We start from the raw sequence: 19,984 nt of genomic DNA, 5'->3' as shown, positions 1-19,984 counted from the left end.
TAGAGAGAGTAACTTGAAGGTCCAAACAGAACTAAAGAAAGAGGGGTGGAGAAATCCTTTGAAAGAACAGAGCAAACTAATCCAGGAAATAGCAAGAAGCTATTTATAGATCACATATTGAGAAGTACTTGCTGGCAAAGCAACCCCAAGGAGATGGGAGTTTTTCTCATGGTATTTAGTTATTTAGTACAAGTGGGTAGGGTCAGTAAGGATTAGCTTTTGAACGGAGGACAGACTTGCTTTGGACTTTCGACAAGATGACGAGCACCCCGGTTTAGTTATTAGGTAGGGAAGTCCTTAGAATATGGAAAGTTAGGCATTTTCTATCTTGTTTCAATAAACATCTTTTAAAATGGAAATTATTTGTCTGCCTTCTTCTATCGGCCTACCAAAGATACTATGCCCTCACACCTATTTATATAATGGCCTTCATCAGGAACTCATAATTCGCACTCAACAAATGTATTCCCACTACACTGAACTGGCTCAAATGATGAGTCTGTCTTCATTCCATAGGTGAAAATGATAGTTTAATTGTCTATTAATTTCATCCCCTTACCAGATGGCCCACTATCTCTGACTATTATGTGTTGAAATTCTTCCTCGAATTACTGGATGAACACGTTAGATTGCAGTGTCTTCTACATACAAAACTCAATGCCTTCTTTAACATGTCTCAGAAACATTGCCCAAGAAAGGCTTTGGCTAGCCCCGTGTGGTTTTCATAGGTGTTCACATCTTGTACACAAACAGCTGAACGTGTTGTGGTCACTCAGTTTTTGAAACTACTCAATGACCACAACAATGTTAAGCAGTACTCTCTTGGGGTGTTCTGGTGTATTCGGATTAGAACCTTTGTGAATACCCTTTGTAGATTTGACATATGAAGTTCAGACCCCTCCCTTCCTGTCTACTGAAAATCTTGCTCTGATAGCAGCTGCTACCGTGAATTGCAAGTTAGATTATTGCAACAGCCTCTTAATGGGCTCCTCACAGGCTAATATACAAAAATGGCAAGTAATTCAGAACGGTGCTATTCGTGCCGTGTGTGGACTTAAATACAATGCACACATCATGGAAGCCGGAAGGAGTCTACACTGACTGCCCATTCAACAAGGATTACAGCACAAGGTCTTAGCCACTGTGTTTAAGTGCCTTCATGATGAAACCCCACCTTACCTTATTTCTAGGCTTAAGAAGAAATCCATTGAACGTACTCTGCGTTCCAATGACACCATCAGGTCTTTCACAACCACGTTCTTCCTTGAAGAAAATTGATGGCGCCAGTTTCAACCTCTGGGCTCCCTCCTTATGGAATGCACACCACCCAAATACGTTGGAGACAGTGATTCAACGGCCCCTTTCAAGAAGCATTTGAAAACGTTCTTGTTTGACGCTGGACATGGTTGATTGATCTTATTCTTTCTGGCATCTACCCCATAAACATGCCTGTTTTATAATAATTTCTTTCTGCTAGTTATTAGCTTGTTTTGGGGTGCATTTTTTCTTCCCTTCTCTTTCTTAGGCTCATTTTATTGTCTTTGTATGTGTTTCTCTTGTGAGCGCCTTGAGGCCTATGGGTTAATGGCGCAATAGAAATACCTAGATGGAAAGACAGACAGACAGACAGACAGATAGATAGATAGATAGATAGATAGATAGATAGATAGATAGACAGACAGACAGACAGACAGACAGACAGACAGACAGACAGATAGATAGATAGATAGATAGATAAGCAGATAGATAGATAGATAGATAGATAGACCGACAGATAGATGGATAGATAGATAGATAGATAGATAGATAGATAGATAGATAGATAGACAGACAGACAGACAGACAGACAGACAGACAGACAGACAGAAAGATAGATAGATAGATAGATAGATAGATAGATAGATAGATAGATAGATAGATAGATAGATAGATAGATAGGCAGATAGATAGATAGATAGATAGATAGATAGATAGATAGATAGATAGATAGATAGATAGATAGATAGATAGATAGATAGATAGACCGACAGATAGATAGATAGATAGATAGATAGATAGATAGATAAATAGATAGATAGATAGATAGATAGATAGATAGATAGATGCTGAAAAATGGCCTCCAAATGAGAAGCAATTAAAACAGTTAAATGAACGGTTGTTCAAAATACAATTTGCAAATTAACCAAAAAGCAAATACAGGGACTGTGTAGACAAAGGAAGCAGCCATAGGAGTTGTGTTGGAACCTCTGCACAGTGCTCTACATATTCTCTTAGTTTCCTGAATTCATGTGACTGGTTTCAAGTGACTGCAAGTTTGCATGGCTGTTTTTGAACACCAATTTGTTGCTGTGGCAATGCCCCCCCTGACTTCTTTAGTTAGTCTAAAGACTGCTCCCCCTCAACAACTCACTATGATTGATCTTATGCATATCTTCAACACTCTAAGCAGGAGGTCCCTTCAGCTCAAAGTCACAGGGCCATATTAAGAAATATTACTATTATAAGGTGCATTTAAAACAATGATCATATGAAATGTATAATGTAAAATAGCAGATGCTCATTGTCTGAGCTGTATGAATAACATTTAGCATCATAATGAAATCATTCAACCATATAGAAAGCCTGCAAGCTTTGCTTTGGTCTTAGTTTTAAGGCATGGAATTATGAATTTATAAAGGGCCTTTCATAAAAGGAATCAGGGGTGTGAGATCATTGGCGTAGAGGATGACAACCCCAGCTCCTGCAGATGCTCACTTCCCAGGCCAAAGGCACACAAGTCCTGCCAACCAACGCCTTGGCAATAAGATGCCCAAGTGCTTATGATATGCCTCTCACCCATGTTAAGGTTGTGGTTGCACCGCGCCCAGCCCCAAAATGAAAAGGGTCCATCATGGTTAGCGAGTACCTATTTTTCACTTTGGCCACTGGGGCTGATGTTCAAGACTTGCCCCCGCTTGAAATTCAAATGTAGGTGCCAAAGTGACAGCCAGGGGTCAAATGAGCAGGGGCTAGTCAAAAATGTAGGGAGAGTGTTTATACTTGAGAACATTTCAGGAGCTCAGCGAGCCGTACAATAAAGTCACCATGTTCTCGACAACTCTGTGTAAATATGATCTGTGATGTAGAATTTTAAGAGTTTATCTTAGTAAAGAACATGTGAAAATAAGATTCTTTTTGTAGAGTCCAATATCCCTTAGTGTATTCAATTTTTGTAAATTATGCATGGACAGCCTGGAAAAAAGACCCAGCGCGTCAAAACACGTGTCGGCTGTGTTCCTTTCTGACTTTGTGTACCATTTAATAAAACATTTGTGCATATGTGTTCATGCTATATTTGTAAGCCAGCTCAGTGAGGCAGTGATTCCATTTGTGTACATATTGTCTTCGGAGTCTGATTGGGCACCGGATCTCTCCTCATCACTGACACCTGCAGCAGGCCATTATTGCAGTATTCCACTGATGGACGTCTCTATGAGCGCAAGGGATCCAGCTTCTATTGCCCACCTTGTTTCTTTCAACTAACTGATTGTTGAAATAGCCTATGATCTTAACATTTAACAGAGCCCTTTATCTGAAGCTGAAAACTCTTCCTTGCTCCGAAGATACTGGCACTTTAAAGCAGATCCAGGATACGAATCACATTTAGATTATGTTAACTCAAAATTCGAACAAGCATTGTACATCAGGCTTTGCATAGGGATTCTCCCGTTGGCAACAGTATGTCACAGATGGAATGCAAGTACCCCCGATAAGGGCCCCTTTTGCCCACTTCCTGTGCATCTGCTATAAATACCTCTCACTGAGAAGAACATTGTTGAGACCACTGTTTTGGCTAACAGCTGTTAGATAAATAGCAGACGCCCTGGCATTGTGTCTCAACTCCCGGGGTACTCCTGCCGTTTTTTTGCCACTGCAAAGTATACATTAAATGCTTGGCACTTTAGACAGAGAGGCATGAACAGACAGTAGCCATACATATTGTTTTTGTTGAGCATCAAACACTTCCACTCTCTGTATTTCTTCTACTCTCTTTATCAGGGCTTGGAAGAGAAACTAAATCATTTACTTTGTGAAATGTTCTGTACTACATCCTCGCTTTTTTAACATTTATGCCACAATGAATATCAATTATTGTTGTTTGAGATCATTCTACCAATGAATATGTATTTTCCTTTTTTTTTAAACCTATTTACTTATGATGTATTATGAATTGAATTCTTCTTTTAGGATAATGTATTATCGAAATAAACAAAACGAAAAGAAATCGTGTTAATGTAAAAGGTAAAATATAATGTTGTTCCACCAATGTCTACAGTTCCTTTAACAACACTTTGACGAATCATCGGCTTTCATCACTTCTCTTCAGAGGGGAACCTTTCCTCTTGAGGCTAGGGAGGTGATCCTGCTATGCGATACCCTCCTTTGGTGTAGAAGCAAGCAGGACCTCACTTTGAGAGACTCCCCCATGGGAACAAGGACTCCTGTTCCGATGAGGAACTCCCGCCCAACTCGTGCAACAACCCATCTCAATAAATCAAGCTGGGAGAAGACAGGAAGAAACACTATACATCTGCTATTGTAATGTGCCATATGAGGAAATGTACCTGTATGCTACTGTGAAGAAGAAAAGCCAATGGAATCATAATGAGCACCAGTCCAACACAGAAGAAGGACTGCAATGTTACGCAGGGAAGACCCAGCACAGCGCCATAAGCATTGAAGGAGCAGACTCCAGGGAGAGAGAAGGCCGGGAAGTTCAAAGCTACGGTCGCAGCAGAATGAACGAAGCTGTGAAGTCTACACAGCTTCCTAGGAGCAAGGAAAGCTTACATCTAACAGTGCCCAAGCTGCACCAAAGAGGAGAAAGGCCCTCCTAAGTGATGCAATCAAGTCCGGGCTACGAAAAAGAGACATCCAGACTGGACAAGTGGAGAAAGAGCATTGGGGAGTGCTCCCCATGCAGAGAAGCCAAACACAAAGTGATGCCTCAGAGGGTATTAAGGAGAGAGAAAGAGAATACTGAGATTTCCATCCTGACCCTGGGAGAAGATTCTGTGAGGTGGACTACCACCATGGTGACCACAGAGGTAACGGGAAGAGTGGGAGACCCGGGGAGTGTAGTGGGTTTAAAGAGTATGATACTCTTACTCATCTCAGTAAGAACCGAAGTAACCAGGAGAGTGAGGATTACTACTGAGCCAATCAAACTCATCCCAGGGAGAGGGAAAGTAACCACAAGAGTGAGATTCACTACTGGACCAATCATACTTGTCCCAGTGAGAGAAAAATTAACCAGAAGAGTGAGAAGCATTATTCGGCCAATCATACTCATCCCAGTGAGAGACAAAGTAACCAAGAGAGCGAGAATCATTACTGGGCCCATCAAGCTCGTCCCAGTGAGAGACAAACTAATCGGAAGAGTGAGAAGCATTGCTGGGTTAATTGTACTCATCCCAGTGAGAGACAAAGTAACTAAAAGAGCGAGAATCACTACTGAGCCCATCATACTTGTCCCAGTGAGAAACAAGCTAACCTGATGAGTGAGACTCATTACTGGGAATATCATAATCATCCCAGTGGGAGACCGAATACCCAAAGGGTGAGAATCATCACTGGGATTATCATACTCGTCTAAGTGACAAGCAAAGCGATAATAGAATTGAAAACCGTGAACATAGGACAGTTTTTCATAATTGTCAAGATATAAATTGGGCATTAGAGAAAGAGAAACCTTCAATTATATGTGAGAGAGACAGATTCAAAGAACCTCCAGTAAAAGGAGTGCCTGTAACGAGGATCTTGAAAAACCAGGAGAAGTGGAATTAAACGAGTTGGAAAAGTCCCCTAAGTGAACTGACTTAACTGTTCAAGTATTATCTAAAGAACTACCTAAAGAACTATCGAAAGAATTTATATTGAGTATTATCTAAAGAACTATCTAAAGAATTTATACTGAGAAGAACTTGCTGAGAAAGCAGACCCAGGAGAATGGAGTCATTCTGCTGGACTTTAGTTGTTTTGCAGTAGTGGTAGGGTCAGAGTAGTCAAAGGAGCTTAGTTTTGGATGGAGGACAGACTATTATTTGAACATCACAACTGAAGACAAGCACTCTAGTTAGTTGTGTTAGGTAGGGAAACCCATAGCTTTGGCAAGATGAGGCATTTTTCTTATGATATGAATAAACCTTGTTGAAGATGGAAAAATATAGTCTGTCTCCTTCGTCTCCACAGCACCATGGCCAAGACATTCTCTGGGGTATTAATTAACCCGTAATTTAAGGAAAACAACGTGCCCTGTTTATTTAGACAAAGGTATTATGTAATTTGTCATCCATGATCTTCACAACTTTACATAGTATCCACTGCCTTTAAACATAAGTAACTTTATATATATATTCAAATTCTGTCTGACCCTGCCCTTCTGCTGTACAACATGATGTGAGCATCTTTCGGGATGAAACTACGGGTATCTTTAAATTAAAGTTAATAATGACATTCTCCAGCCCCAACCTTCTCCTTGACTCACTTTTCTCTGCTGGAATAAGCAAACAGGGTTTAAGTAGTGCTTCATGATGGATTTACCAGTTAATTAACCAGACTAAAAGAACATTGCAGGAGAATGTTGATTATATCGAGTTTTATTTTATGAAAGACAATTTAAAATAGCCCAATGTTAAGATCAATCACTAATAACAAGCAGGAGCATTGAGAAAATATCCGCTTGTGAAATGGTATGAAGTAAAGAAATTAAATGAGAACATCAATGAAGAGGCACAAATCCGGCACTCGTGGCTGCTCGCTATCCCCAGGCAAGTGTTCATTGTGGAACGGCTATGCATACACACGTTGTTCAGTCACTGTTGAATGCCAAGGAGACACCCTTTGGTGAAACAGTAATCAACATTTCCATGTCACAACCGAGTAATTAGCTGACTACTTAAAGTTTCTTTATTATGAACACAAAGAACTAGTTAACGATTTGGGTTTACCTGCACCTATCGATTGAGTGCTGTGGTGGGTACAGCTTATTAAGCAGTTCTCCCCCCTCTATCACAAACTTTCTACCATCTTAGTTCACACAGCCACTCCAGTATCTGGGGTTTATTCCATCTTGGTTCTTCTGGATTGGTTAAATGCCTGACACAACTACCTCTGGTGCCTTGGGTCATCTGGACGGGGGCAGGCGCCAGATCCTTTTGCAACTGAGGGACAAAGGTGTGGTCATCAGGCCTGATTCCCCTTTGACAGTGGTGGATTGTTTGGGGGCTGATTTATCCAGGACGTCCGCAATGTGGTTGGGCCTGCAACCACTGCTTTACTTTGACTAGGTTTGAGAGTTTTAGAACTCACTCTTGAGCCACTTGGACCTTTCCCTCACCTCCTTTATCCTCCTCCATTCTGCCTGTTTCTATTTCTCTTTTCTCCTCCCCTCTTGTCTTCTTGTTCTTCTGCTCCTCCTTGTCACCTTTTCAGTGTGCCTTTTTCTTCTTGTCTCCTCGCTGCCCCATTATGTCCTCCTTTTTTCAACCCTCACATCCTCATCACCTTCCCTTTACTATGTTTGCCTTTGTTTCTTTGGTTTATTCACTATGCACCTCCAAATGACATTTTAATTCATAATCCTCTACCTGTCTATTCCTTATTCAGACTGCCTCAGGTTTCTCTACTTTATCCTTGATCTACTCCATTTATCTTGGTTTCTCAACTACCACCTTTACTACTCGTCTTCATCCGCTCTCTGTATCAGCTGTCCTCCTCTGTCATTTTGCTGCCTCCCCTTCCTCTTCTCTTGGTTCTCCCTTTTCCACCTCCACTCATTCCTCTCCCTTCCACTCTCTTGTGCTCTTGACCTATTTTTTCACAATTAACTTTCTTTCTCCTTTGTCACCTCTGATACTCTCTCTCCCCCCCATTTCTTTTCTTACTCTGCTACTGATTTCTCCTTCCTCCACCTCTGCCTCTCTCTCTTATACCTTTTCCTATGCCACCTCTGATCTGATCATTTTCCTGCTTTCCTCCTTGCCACACTACCAAGTTATGTCATGTACCTCGCTATCTGAGCTTGTAACCTCACACAACCCTATCCTCTCACCTCCCATTTATTCTCTCACAGGAAGTGGTCCGAGACACATCATTTTATGAGAACCCTTAGGTTTGTGTGTGGTTAATGCCTGTCTTCAGGTTATTTATTTATTTAATTTATTTATAAAGTACTGGAAGCCCGCAGGCATCGGGCGCGGAGACATTTATACAATAAGGACCAACATCAAATAACAGGACAAAGATATTCCAGAGGGCAGGTTAGAAGGGAGGAGGAATTACTCAAAGATCAAGGTTTTAAGGATTGTCTGAATATTCTTAGGTCAGGTTCAGTTCTCAAGGTGATGGGAAGTGAATTCCAGAAAGTAGCTGCTTTTACTGGAAAAGATTGTCTGTCATCTGGGCAAACTATCGGCATTTTGTTAGCAGAGCACAATATTCTGGATGGAAAATATTGTGGGATTAGGGATTTTAAATAGGCAGGAACCTGTCCAAAGATACATCTGTGAACCATGGTTCCTACTTTAAAGTTTATTTGTTCCTGAATAGGGAGCCAGTGGCGGTGTTGTCTGTACTTTGAGATATTTTCACGTCTTGATGCTTTCTTACCGATGCATACTGCATAATTTTGCAACATGACATTTTTTCAGACTGGAGTTTGAGGCTCCAATCAATTGGGAGTTGCAGTAATCGAGCCTTCAGATAATAATAGCTTTGGCGATGGTTACGCTATTGGTTTCTGAGATGTAAGTGTGGATGTTTCTAAGAAGACGAAGGTGGTATTTACAATTTTGGCTCAACTGGTTGAAATACACCTCATAGTTCAAGGAGGCCTCCAGCTGAATACCTAAGGTTTTCACCTTGGACTGAACAGGAATGGTGTTGTCTCCGATTATAAAGCTCTTGAAAGCAGGGTTCAATTTTTCCCAAGCCTGTCTTGAGCCAAAGATAAGGATCTCTGTTTTTTTGCCATTGAGGCAAAGCCAATTTGAGGACATCCAGAGTTCTATCTGATGGTAGATGTTAGTAAGAGCCACAGAATCTGTTGTGTAGTCCCGAGTAGATTCTATAACTAACTGGTGTCTTCCATGTAATTTGTAAACAATACGTCCAGATCATCCAGTAGGGAACAAAGAAGCTGGATGAATGTGTTAAACAGGATCGGGGATAGGCTAGTCAGCTGGGGTACTCCACACCAGATGGGTGCTGTTGGAGAGCATGCCAACCCCGCAGAATCTCTGATTCTCGATCGGATAAGAAGGAGTGGAGCCAGTTGACTGCCGCTCAGAACAATGTCCTAGGTGATGTAGGGAGCAAGAGAGGCATTCATGGTCCACCAAATCGAACACTACTGATAGATCTAGCAGAATCTTAGGTTAGATCCTAAGTTTGCAAACTGGTAAAGACAATGGGCTAATAGATATTAGCTTGCCAGTGTTACTTTAGCTGTATCCGCCATCTTGTATGCAGTTTGTGGATCACCTGGGATGTTTCTACCTGTGATTGTCAGAATTTAGTCACAGAACAACGTCAGGTTTTTAGCATAAGCCTGCAATAGGTAAACAAGCGGTCTCTGGGATTTACTGTACAAGTAATGCTTGCAAAGCCTTCTTTTTTATTAAATCATGTGTCCTTATTAATGTTGGATTAGTACACAGAACCCCTGATGGTGATGGATTCCTGGACAGTCAAAGTCTTTTCCCAACTCCTGCTCGTATTCCCATGGGGTAACACCTATTTTAGGGAACCCTGGAATTTAAGAGACACTTGTTCAAGTCAGGCAATTTAAGTTATGGATGACTGAATTTATTTATTTATTTATTACATTTATATAGCGCGCAGGCAGCCCGGGGGCATTGTGGCGCTGTTACCTGTAAAGGAACTTAGTTACAAGTACAGGTACAGGTTGTGCCTTGGGTTACAGTGAGGCAGGATCCTGTGTCAAGCGATAAGGAGAATCATACAACAGAGTACATCATACATCATAGTACATCATACATGTTAGTCATTAAAGTTTAAAACATGAGAGGTTGGTTAGGTGAACAAGGTAGTTTTCAAGGCTTTGCGGAAAGCCATGAAAACTACCTTGAAGAACCTCGGATATCCACCAAGGACATCCTTAAGGGTATCGAGTGATATTATCACTGGTAAAAACATTGAGGGTGACTCAATATTTTTTTATAGGCACTATCCAACACTTTCTCGAAATATTCTAGGACTGGAGTTTGTTTATATATTTGCTCCAGTCCTACAATATGTTTGGGAGGGTGTTTATTGCCTTTAAAGAAATATCAAGTCACCCTCAAGGATTTCACCAGCAATAATATCACTGGTAACTCATTGGCCTTCATAATACGATATGATATGATATGATATGGCCTTTATAACGCGCCTGTATACAAGGATTTCTAGCCGTGACAAGACCAGGAGGGGGAAACAGAGGGAGGACAAAACAATAATCTTACTAGGTCTTATGTCATTCAGATCGTGCAAGCATAGGGAAGGGAAACGGGAGAAGTGCATAGGGGGGAGAAGTGCATGTAATCAAAATGAATCAGAAAGTGCAGCCAGTGGGTGGCCCATAAGTGCAGAGAGAGAGAGGACTGTAGGGTTACAGATACAGACCACAGGTACTGGGTGAGCCAAGAGGCAGTGCGAGGTGCAACTGGACAGGCAGAACCTGGGCCGAAGTTCAGAGGGTGGCCAGGTGACCAGTGCGTGGAACAGGCCGGTCATCAGCAGGGGAGAGGAAGAGAGAAAGCAGAAGCGAAGGTCTTAAGTTGCTCCTGGAACCGGAGATGGTTCTGCTCAAGTTTGAGAGAGGCAGGCCCCAACTCTATGCTTGGAAAAGTGACTGACCCTCTGAGGGTTGATGGTGGATGAGAGGAGAGCTCGATATGGGAGATACGTAGGAAGACAGAGTTGTAGGTAGTGCGGCCCAGGCCCCAGAAAGCCTTGTGGACAATGCAGAGGGTCTTGTACTTGATCCCTGCTGCCACTGGGAGCCAATGAAGAGATTTCAGAGCTGGAGAGATACGATCCCTGGGCTTGAGGCCAAGGACAAGTCTTGCAGTCCGGTTATGGATAAGTTGTAGAGGATGGAGAGTAGAGGCAGTAGTCCAGCCCTGAGAGGACCAGAGCTCTGGAGAAAGTGAGTTTCTGGGGGAAAGTAAGAAAAGGAATAATACCTTGAGGAGGTGCAGCTGATCACTAAGCAAGTGGACATCTCTGGCCCCATGGTCACCCGAGTACTCATCGCTCCTAGCATCGCACTCGGTCACAGTCTCACATGGCTGTATATGCCACATGTCAAGGATGATTGGGGTCAAAATATATGGCAATATGTTTTGATAAAATGTCCATTATTGCTGATAAAAAAATGCAATACTGCCTGATGCCACTCTAAAGTAAGAATGATATATGTCTTCAGAATTATCATATACTATAACATTGTTGTTCACCAATGCTATTTTCAATTTTTGCTGCCATTTTGAAATAGGTCTACATGACAAATAATGCTGAAAATAGTCGTTTCTAATGTTGATAGTCCTCATTCTTTTGTGATACTGACTTCAAAGGTGGCATAGTTTAGCCAACTAGAGAGAATTTTTGATTACTGACAATAGGTTGAATTCAGACTACATTTCAGAATAAGAGCATCATTTTTGCAATTCTGTGGGACCCATGTAATAAGAATTGGAACAGAACAAGCCCCGTAAATCTTTTGAACGTAGATTGCATGCCACCCCAGTTTAATACAAAAGCATGTTGTTTACTATACTCTGTCCTTCATTCAGACTCAACGCCTAACCGTCTACATTGGAAGCAGCCCAAATTAAATTAGGAAAATGCTACAACTGTCAAAGGTCTGCTTTAAAAACTCTGTAGACAAAGTGCATTCTATGACAAAACCATCAAGGCTGCTAAGTAGTCCTTTTAAAACGAGTTTTAGCAAACTTCGACTCACCAGATTGTCAGGCGATTCGAAGCTTGTTAAATCAAGTAGACTTTTTTGAGAGATTCGACTTCACAAAACGTAAAGAGGCCTCCTAGGTAGTACAGAGCAGGCTTATATATTTACCAAGGACCAACATCATGACACACTGTCCAATGGAATCACGTTAGGCCCCCACAGGACACACAGGCATATTGTCTAGTCCCTTCCAATGCTAAAAATAGAGATGGTATAATTTGCAGAAAAGATATCTCTTGTGCGATTTGGCATTGCACTACAAATTGGAAAAATATGATTTCTTATATTTCTACTTTATGCACGCCTACACTACCAAGTCCTGCTTTAGAAACAGAAACGTGTTCTGCAAACAGTTTATTTAAACAAAAACATACATTTCTATCAAATGTGATCCCAACAGCATAGTGGAAGTAATTCCTCTACTAGCAGGTCAGTGGGAAAAGGAAGGAATGCTTGTTTGGGACTTGCTCATCGACGGAACATCCAGTGCTTTAAGTGGGCTGGGGGCCACCTGGGACTGAGCCCCGGGATTCTCCAAAAAGTGGGGCTGAGCTGGGGACCTCCCGGGGCCCTCAGTCCCACCATAACATTGGTGGAACACATTATCCCGCCTCAGCCGCGACGGGAGATGCGCCCGCATTAAATCAGGCAAGCTGACAGAAGTGGCAGCCAGCGACAGCGGCACTTCTGTGAAGGAAGGAGAAAGTGGCACTTGTGTCAGTCACTGCAAATTCCTCTAGGGACCACTCGCGCGAGGGTTTACCAGAGGAAGTTACTGTGCCTTTGTTTCCCCAGGTCACCGAGGAGCCTTTAACCCTTGGCGAACCTGCGGATTCCTTGAAATAGTTCAAGGTTTATAAAAGATGGCTTGAAAAGTACACAATTCAAGCCATCTTTTATAAAGCTTTGCCGATGGACAAAGACGCCTCAAGTTTTGTCCGTCGCCAAAGCTTTATAAAAGATGGATTGAATTGTGTACCTTTCAAGCCATCTTTTATAAACATGGAAATGTTTAAAAAAGATGGCTTGAAAAGTACACAAACCATAAGGTATGCACACAAATATATAAATGTTATATACTTGTGTGCCCACCTTACTATGGTTTGTGTACTTTCCAAGCGTTCTTTTATTAAATATGTTTATAAAATATGTCTTGCATACTACAAAAACCATAGTAAGGTACGCATACAAATATATAAATGCTTACATGCATTTATATATTTGTTTGCGTGCCTTACTAAAGTTGGTGTACTTGTTTAGGCCACGCCCATCCCACAAGCCACACCCCCAAATGAGGGCCCCCCCATCGATTTCTTACCCCACTTGGGAACAAATGGCGACTGCTACTTAAGTCAAGTTCAGATCACTTGGGTATGTGGTGTTCCTGAATCTCACTGGGAGTGTGTGACGGGCCTGGGAGCCCCCAGCTTGACTCGGAATATTTGCAGACCGCTGAATTTTCACAGATTTAACCTGTGGATAATTTCAGGTAACATTTTACAAGAAGCAAGCGGGATCACTGTTAAATTACCATAATTGACTGCTCAAACATGGCTCTTAGAATTCTAGAACATTCGAAATGAAGGTAGGGTTCTAGAATGTGGGGTTTCAGCGGTTGTGGAAAACGATTAAAAGAGTCTGAAAATGATAATGATCGGTTTGAGCGAGGATCAATGCTTTCAGGTAAATAAACTATTCAAATACTTACCCAATACTTCATAGCTTTGTTTCGGTGATTACTTGGGGAAATTCTAAACATCTTAATTGCAATTGTCAGGTGCACTGTGAAGTGGACTTGAAACGCCAGTCACTTTCTCAAGCGAACACTGACCTTGGAATTGCTGCAGAGAAGCTGGAAGTCATTCGAAAGAAACTTGACGTAAGTGACATTAGTGCATGTTTTCTTTTAAAGCGGGCATTGGCGCTACACTAAAAATGATGCATGATCTCCTGCTGCCAGTCAGAATAAACTATGCTAGGCTAAGTTATCAACGCCAACATGTTCGCAGATGCAGATGAAAAGGATCAGCTGCATTTTTAGTAAATACAGATTTAACTTCCTCATATATGATCTAATTGAAGAGATTCGGTTAAAAGAATAGCACTGATATAGCTGGACCCTCTCTTAAATAACAAGCATTGACAGCAGTTCCCAGGACTCTGTACATGAAATGTACACTGAATGTGTGGGCAGGGACGTCATCTGGGGGTCACCAGGGGACGTACCTGCGACCCCTGAGGTCTCCCTTGCTACCCCTAAAAAAACATATATATGCATTTTTTTATTATTAAATTGAAGCTCCTGAGCTGTGCCCAGCGCCATGTGGCTCTTTGATTCTGGAGTGATTGGCTTTCTTGTTCAGGACTCTTAAAAAATACAAGGGGTACCACAAGTTTAACACTTTGAGCAGTGACCCTAAATAAGAAAGAATAGGAATAACAAATAATTTGTCTTTATGGAATTCTATACAATAATTGCTAAACTCATTAAAGGTTTATTTCAGGCACACTTCAGCGGGTGAGTCACTGATTTAGTCTTTTCTTAAACACCTCAAATACACAATGCAGACACAAACTTCCATAAAGCATTTAGAGTAGAATAAGCATCCATTTCGGACTATGTATTTTGCTTTTCGCAAGGTGGAGTTAAAGCATGTTTTTTTTCTGCTGTTGTCTCTGTTACGATCATCACAAGACATTCCATCTCGTTGTCCTCGGTCACTTGACAAAATCATTGTGCCTAAAAGCATGTGTATAGTGTATAAATGTTTGGCCATACCACAGAAAGTGGACCTTGATTTCATTGTGCCACAATTAATGCATTGTTGTAAGGTGTCTATATTTCCTGGCATGCTGTTCAGGATGTTTGTTTGCATGCATGAGTTAATGAGTGCCCGGTGTACGGGATGCCGTGTGAGTGCGTTTCTTTTCCTGCGCTACTCTAAATTCTTACACACACAGTTATGAACCCTCGCAATGGTATGTATTTTGCCATCCTCTGAAGCATGAAAAGTAGATCCATGCAGGCCAACTTTGCACCAGACCTGCAGATTAACTGGCCTGCTGTTAAATCTCAGCTACCAGTTTAATTGTATCCACTACAGAGTGTAATTTGCTTTCTGACTTTGAGAACATTCCAACATGTACTTGCTCGCTTTAGTATAGCCGATAAGATAGCTATAGCTGGTAGAATATCTCAATGGGTTGAGCACTCACTGCTGCAATGTGTGTGTGATCTGCAGGTTGCAGGTTTTAATCTAGACAGGGCCAACTCAACCTTTCATCCTTCTGAGGTTGATAAGAGTACCAACACAGGTTGTGTGATATTGTATGTATATTTGTTCTATATAAAGCGCTTAAGCGTAAGTGCTATATAACACATCATTATCATTTGGCCTTGGATGCCTGCTTGCATTCACAGTAATTTGGTAATATGGGCCTATACACACTGATATTAAGGTTACGTTATGGTGATCCATTCTTGTATGAAAAGTATATCACATTACAGTGATATTGTAAACATATTTTTCGTTGTGTACTTAGGTACAATGCTACGTGATGCCACTTCCTGTAATGTCAAGGGGTGACAGACCGTGTTCCATCGCTTCCTGCAATGTCACTTCGGGGTGGGGTCAAATGACATAACTTCCTGTGATGTCCTCAGAGGCCAAGGGCTGTGTGATGTCACTGCCGCTACCCGTGGCATTTTGGTGAAATGACGTCCCTGTTTGTGGGTATTTTTAGGTTACTTTTCCTGTCCTCTTGCTGCTGTATTTTAACCATGGTTATTTACTCGTAACCTACTGTGATCTTTACAGTAATTCCTAGTTTTGGGAGGGATTTCAGATGGTTGGTATCAGGTAATAATATCGCCATATATATGGTCGCCGTAAATAATATCGCCGGGAAAAGGTTGTGGCGATATTATATGGGTGACCATATATATGGGGACAGGGGCAAAAAAGAAAAAAAAGTTTGGGGGTTGCGGGGTGTCACCCGCATGTTCCATGCAATAATGTCGCCACAAAAAACAGCAATTTTTCGGCGATATTTTTGCATGGCGAGATTTTTGTGGCGACATTATTACATGGAACCAGATGGTTGCAGTAAATCCTAGGAATCTGTTTCAAGAGGGAGCATATTAAGGCCCGTCTCAGATATTAATGAGATTTACCGTTGTACAGCATGCACCTGCCTGGATACACGGTCCCATCAAAACCAGTGTTTTAATTGTTTTTTTTCACATAACCTAAGAGGGATTTAGCAGCAGAGGGCTTTTGCTTTCCTTTCAGTAGTCCTTCTGTCTGTTCTCCTTCTGCAATCAACGTGGTCCTCCATTAAGAATGGAGGCTTTGCACAGGGCGGCCTACCCAACAAGCAAGCTTTCTGGGTGCCAGTGTTCCCCTTTTTATTGTTTTGAGTGACGACCGGAACTCCTCCCAATTACTGGGCACAGAATTCCGGTGTGCCTCCATTTAGTAGATTTTACCTCTGCTTGGGGAGCCAATGGTGCATTATGGGGGCATGGCCTTTCTTTTCCCACTAATATGTTTGCCAAGGTCACTTGTGCAGATGCTCCAAGGATGAAACAAAGAAAGGAGGAAACATATTGAATAACAATTAAGTAATATAAGATAATAAGGTAGCACAAAAGACTGAACTTCCTTGATCAGCGGCCAGACCAAGACCTTGGCCCTGTCTAGTGCCTAGATTAATCTGACAATATTTAGAAAGATCCAATGTTGAAATAGAAACAAAGTTAGGAGGACAAGACGAACATATCAAATAATAATGAAGTAATATTAGATAATAAGAACGCGTGTAAGGCTGAACGGCATATATTATAGACCTTGGCCCTATCTGGCGAATAACAATAAAAGGGAACAGTGCATCCCTTTAACGACTGGCTTTAGATTCTTAAGTCGCAGTCTCCGTGGCTCGTGCCCCCCGCATCTCTGATAACCTTTGCATATACGTGGGCGGTTTCTCCAAGATCCATTCATTGGAGTTCAGAAATGTGCAATTTATATAAGTAGAAAATAACCTATGGAGGTTTTAGCTCCATTATACCCCCCACCCCAATCCTTCTCTAATAGGTTGCGCACCATATGCCAGCGCTTTTCTCGACATGGGCATCTCTCAAACATGCATTTTTCAAACCCGAACCAGCTCACATTTTTTGCACTACATGATCTGACATTCTTGAGCCTTTAGCAGCTTCTCAAGCAGTAATTACAAGTAGTTATCCTCAAACTCTACAGTCAGAGGGAGAGTTATTGTTTGTCTGAAAGGTGCAACATAGGTATACGACCTGGCAGGCCAATTAAGTGTGAATGTTTTTATTATGGGAAAAGTGGAAACGTGCATATTTTTATATGTTAGTAACATTACACATGGTTTTTGTTAAAATTGTGAGAATGATTGAGCCGGATTGTCTGTGATGAGTATAAAGATATAAGAAATCACAAAAGGTGTCCTGATAATATATTGAAAATTGCATTTCTCATCATACACAGAGTGCAATTTCTATAGCATCATGCTGTTCCAAATGTTCACTGTATCTGCTGGCCAATTATTGCAGTGTTTTGCGGTTATGAGTGTAGACTGTGTATTTCAAGAGCCTTAATGCCGTTTAATGGCATCCTATGGCTCTCTTCCTAAATTTCAAATACTACGTTCTAAGGCTATCTCTTCCTCTTTTTGCGTTCACTCCTCTTAATGATTTGCAGTTTTCCCTATTTAATACATGGATCATCTAATTAAGGGATCTATCCTTAGGTCTAGACCGAAAGTCAGAAAATGTTCTAGGTTGGAATCTAATATTGATAATAGGTCAGATCAGTATAGATTAGTACAATCAGGAGTGGGATTGTGTACATGAGGAGTAAAATGCTCATGCCCTCACAGTAGAATGTGTGACCTCTGGACATCTATTAGAGAATGGATCTTCATTGCCATTGTTTCTGCTAGTGCGTACATTTGCCTGTGTTTTGCCAACATGTCCGCTGGATTCAACAGAGCATTAACAGAGCCTATGAACAGGGAGAAATTACAAAGGATAACAGGATTACAGACTGGGCACAGAAGGCAAGAGGGATGTGTACCTGCTTTCAGCAAAACACATATCTGATTGTTCTTTGGGGGTGCCCTGTCTCTGTGGGACACTGTAGTGAATGAGATGGCCTTAGGGTGTGGGGGGCAGAGGTTGCCTACAGAGATAACCAAACTACCCTTTTGATTGGATGCCATTGAACTTACTGTTTTTCTACCATGTTGAAAAGAAAAAGAGAGAGAGAGATTACATAAGATTGGATGTTCTATAGAAGTCAGCCAGCAATACCACTGGTCAGCATCATCTGCCTGATTCTAGATCAGTTACGGCCTCCAGGAATCTACTGGTGGAGAATAGTGGAGAGTTCCCTGGTGGAATCCCAGAAAACCACCATAGCGTGAGCATTCAGAAATACCACCAGCAGTAAATACCTCCATATTAATGACGATTCGACTGAACTTCTTATTGTGGGCTCCCCTTTACGCCTCAGCAAGCTCTCCTCTTCATTTTCCGCCATTTCCATGGATGGCACCTCCATCCCTGTCCTCAAGCAAGTTAAAACCCTGGGGGTATACCTGGATGCTGAACTCAACATGTCTAAACACATCAATTCCTTGGACACATCTTCTGCATACAAAGCTAAGCTCATCTCTCTGAGCAGACAATTCCTATCCCCACCCAACCGTCTCACCTTCGCTAGAGCTCTTATCATCAGCAAACTTGACTATTGCAATGTCCTCCTCATGGGCACTTCTTGGAACTCCTTCAGAACAAGGCCCTTTGTGCAGCCTTGTGCTTGCGCCGCTCCAATCACATCACGGCCTCCAGACGTAAAGCCAACTGGCTACCCATTAAAGCTTGCATCTTGTTCAAAATGCTGGCACTTTGCTGCAAACACAATGTGTCCCCTATTTATTTGAACAAGAACCTCTCACTGAAACACCATGCACGTGCTCTCCACTCCTCTCATAGCACATTGCTTGCTACTCCAAGATTCCAAAAGTCCACAGCTGGAGGCGTTAGCTTTGCTGTCACTGCCCCCATACTCTGGAACTCTCTTCCACCTCGCTTACGGGATGAAACCTCCTACTGCATCTTCAAGTAACTAGTAAAAACCTGGCTCTACAATAAATATGAATAATGTCTTTATCACCAGTTCCACTTATCCCACCCCCCTCAACTCCCCGTCCCCCCCGTTTACCATCTGATTGCGAAATGTCTTTTATTCTGCTGTATATTGTACAAACACTGTGATACCCCTGGGTCTAGATGTTAATCTTATTAAATAAATAAATAAATAAATAATACAATTTGAAAATCCATCTTCAAAAGGAGGTGGTAATGACAAAAAGAGCATAACTAAAGTGCACAAAGCCACACAAACGATGTCACTCACATAAAACAACGCACATAACAACACAGTACCAGTGAGAGGGCTGATCCCCCAGCTAACCCATCAAACACATACAAAAAGTGAAGTAATAACTAAGAATCATAGGTAAGGCCAAAACAAAAATAAATCTGTTCCCTATGTAGCTGCATCAGACCAGCAGAAGGAATACTAACACACCTGAGCAGCGTACCCCTTAGACAACTACAGGTGCAGTCTGCCTTCTGCACATCACCACAAAAGGCCCATAGGAGTGGGAAGCACCATACAAGTCAACATGTTGGGATACATAGTTTGGAACCAACATGTGCAGACATACAAAATTGAGTTTAATGAAGTAAGCCAGCGATACACACAGTGCCAGGGCATACATACTGAGAACGAGCAGGAAGCTTCTCCATGTATCCCAGACACCATGCTCACTGTGGACCATCACTGACCAGCAACCCACCCCAATGTACTGCCTTGACTGTGACAGCATCGCAGACCCACCGGCGCATACAGAGGCCTCAGATACGTACCTGCATAA

At 41.9% G+C, this 19,984-nt stretch overlaps 1 protein-coding gene across 1 annotated transcript in view; it reads left to right on the top strand.

Moving 5' to 3' along the window:
- LOC138488874 (dynein axonemal heavy chain 11-like) overlaps window positions 1–19,984 on the top strand; it is a 2,478,284-nt gene that overhangs the window by 1,858,493 nt on the left and 599,807 nt on the right. The window contains exon 35 of the mRNA XM_069616234.1: window positions 13,791–13,892. Coding sequence (XP_069472335.1) covers window positions 13,791–13,892 — 102 coding nt within the window. The remainder of the gene's footprint in view (window positions 1–13,790; window positions 13,893–19,984) is intronic.

This window comes from Ambystoma mexicanum, chromosome 9 (genome assembly GCF_040938575.1).
Source record: "Ambystoma mexicanum isolate Mex_15411 chromosome 9, UKY_AmexF1_1, whole genome shotgun sequence".
Classification (NCBI taxonomy): Eukaryota; Metazoa; Chordata; class Amphibia; order Caudata; family Ambystomatidae; genus Ambystoma; species Ambystoma mexicanum.
The sequence above is the reverse complement of the archived record's forward strand: the minus strand, read 5'-3'. Positions and strand labels throughout refer to the sequence as shown.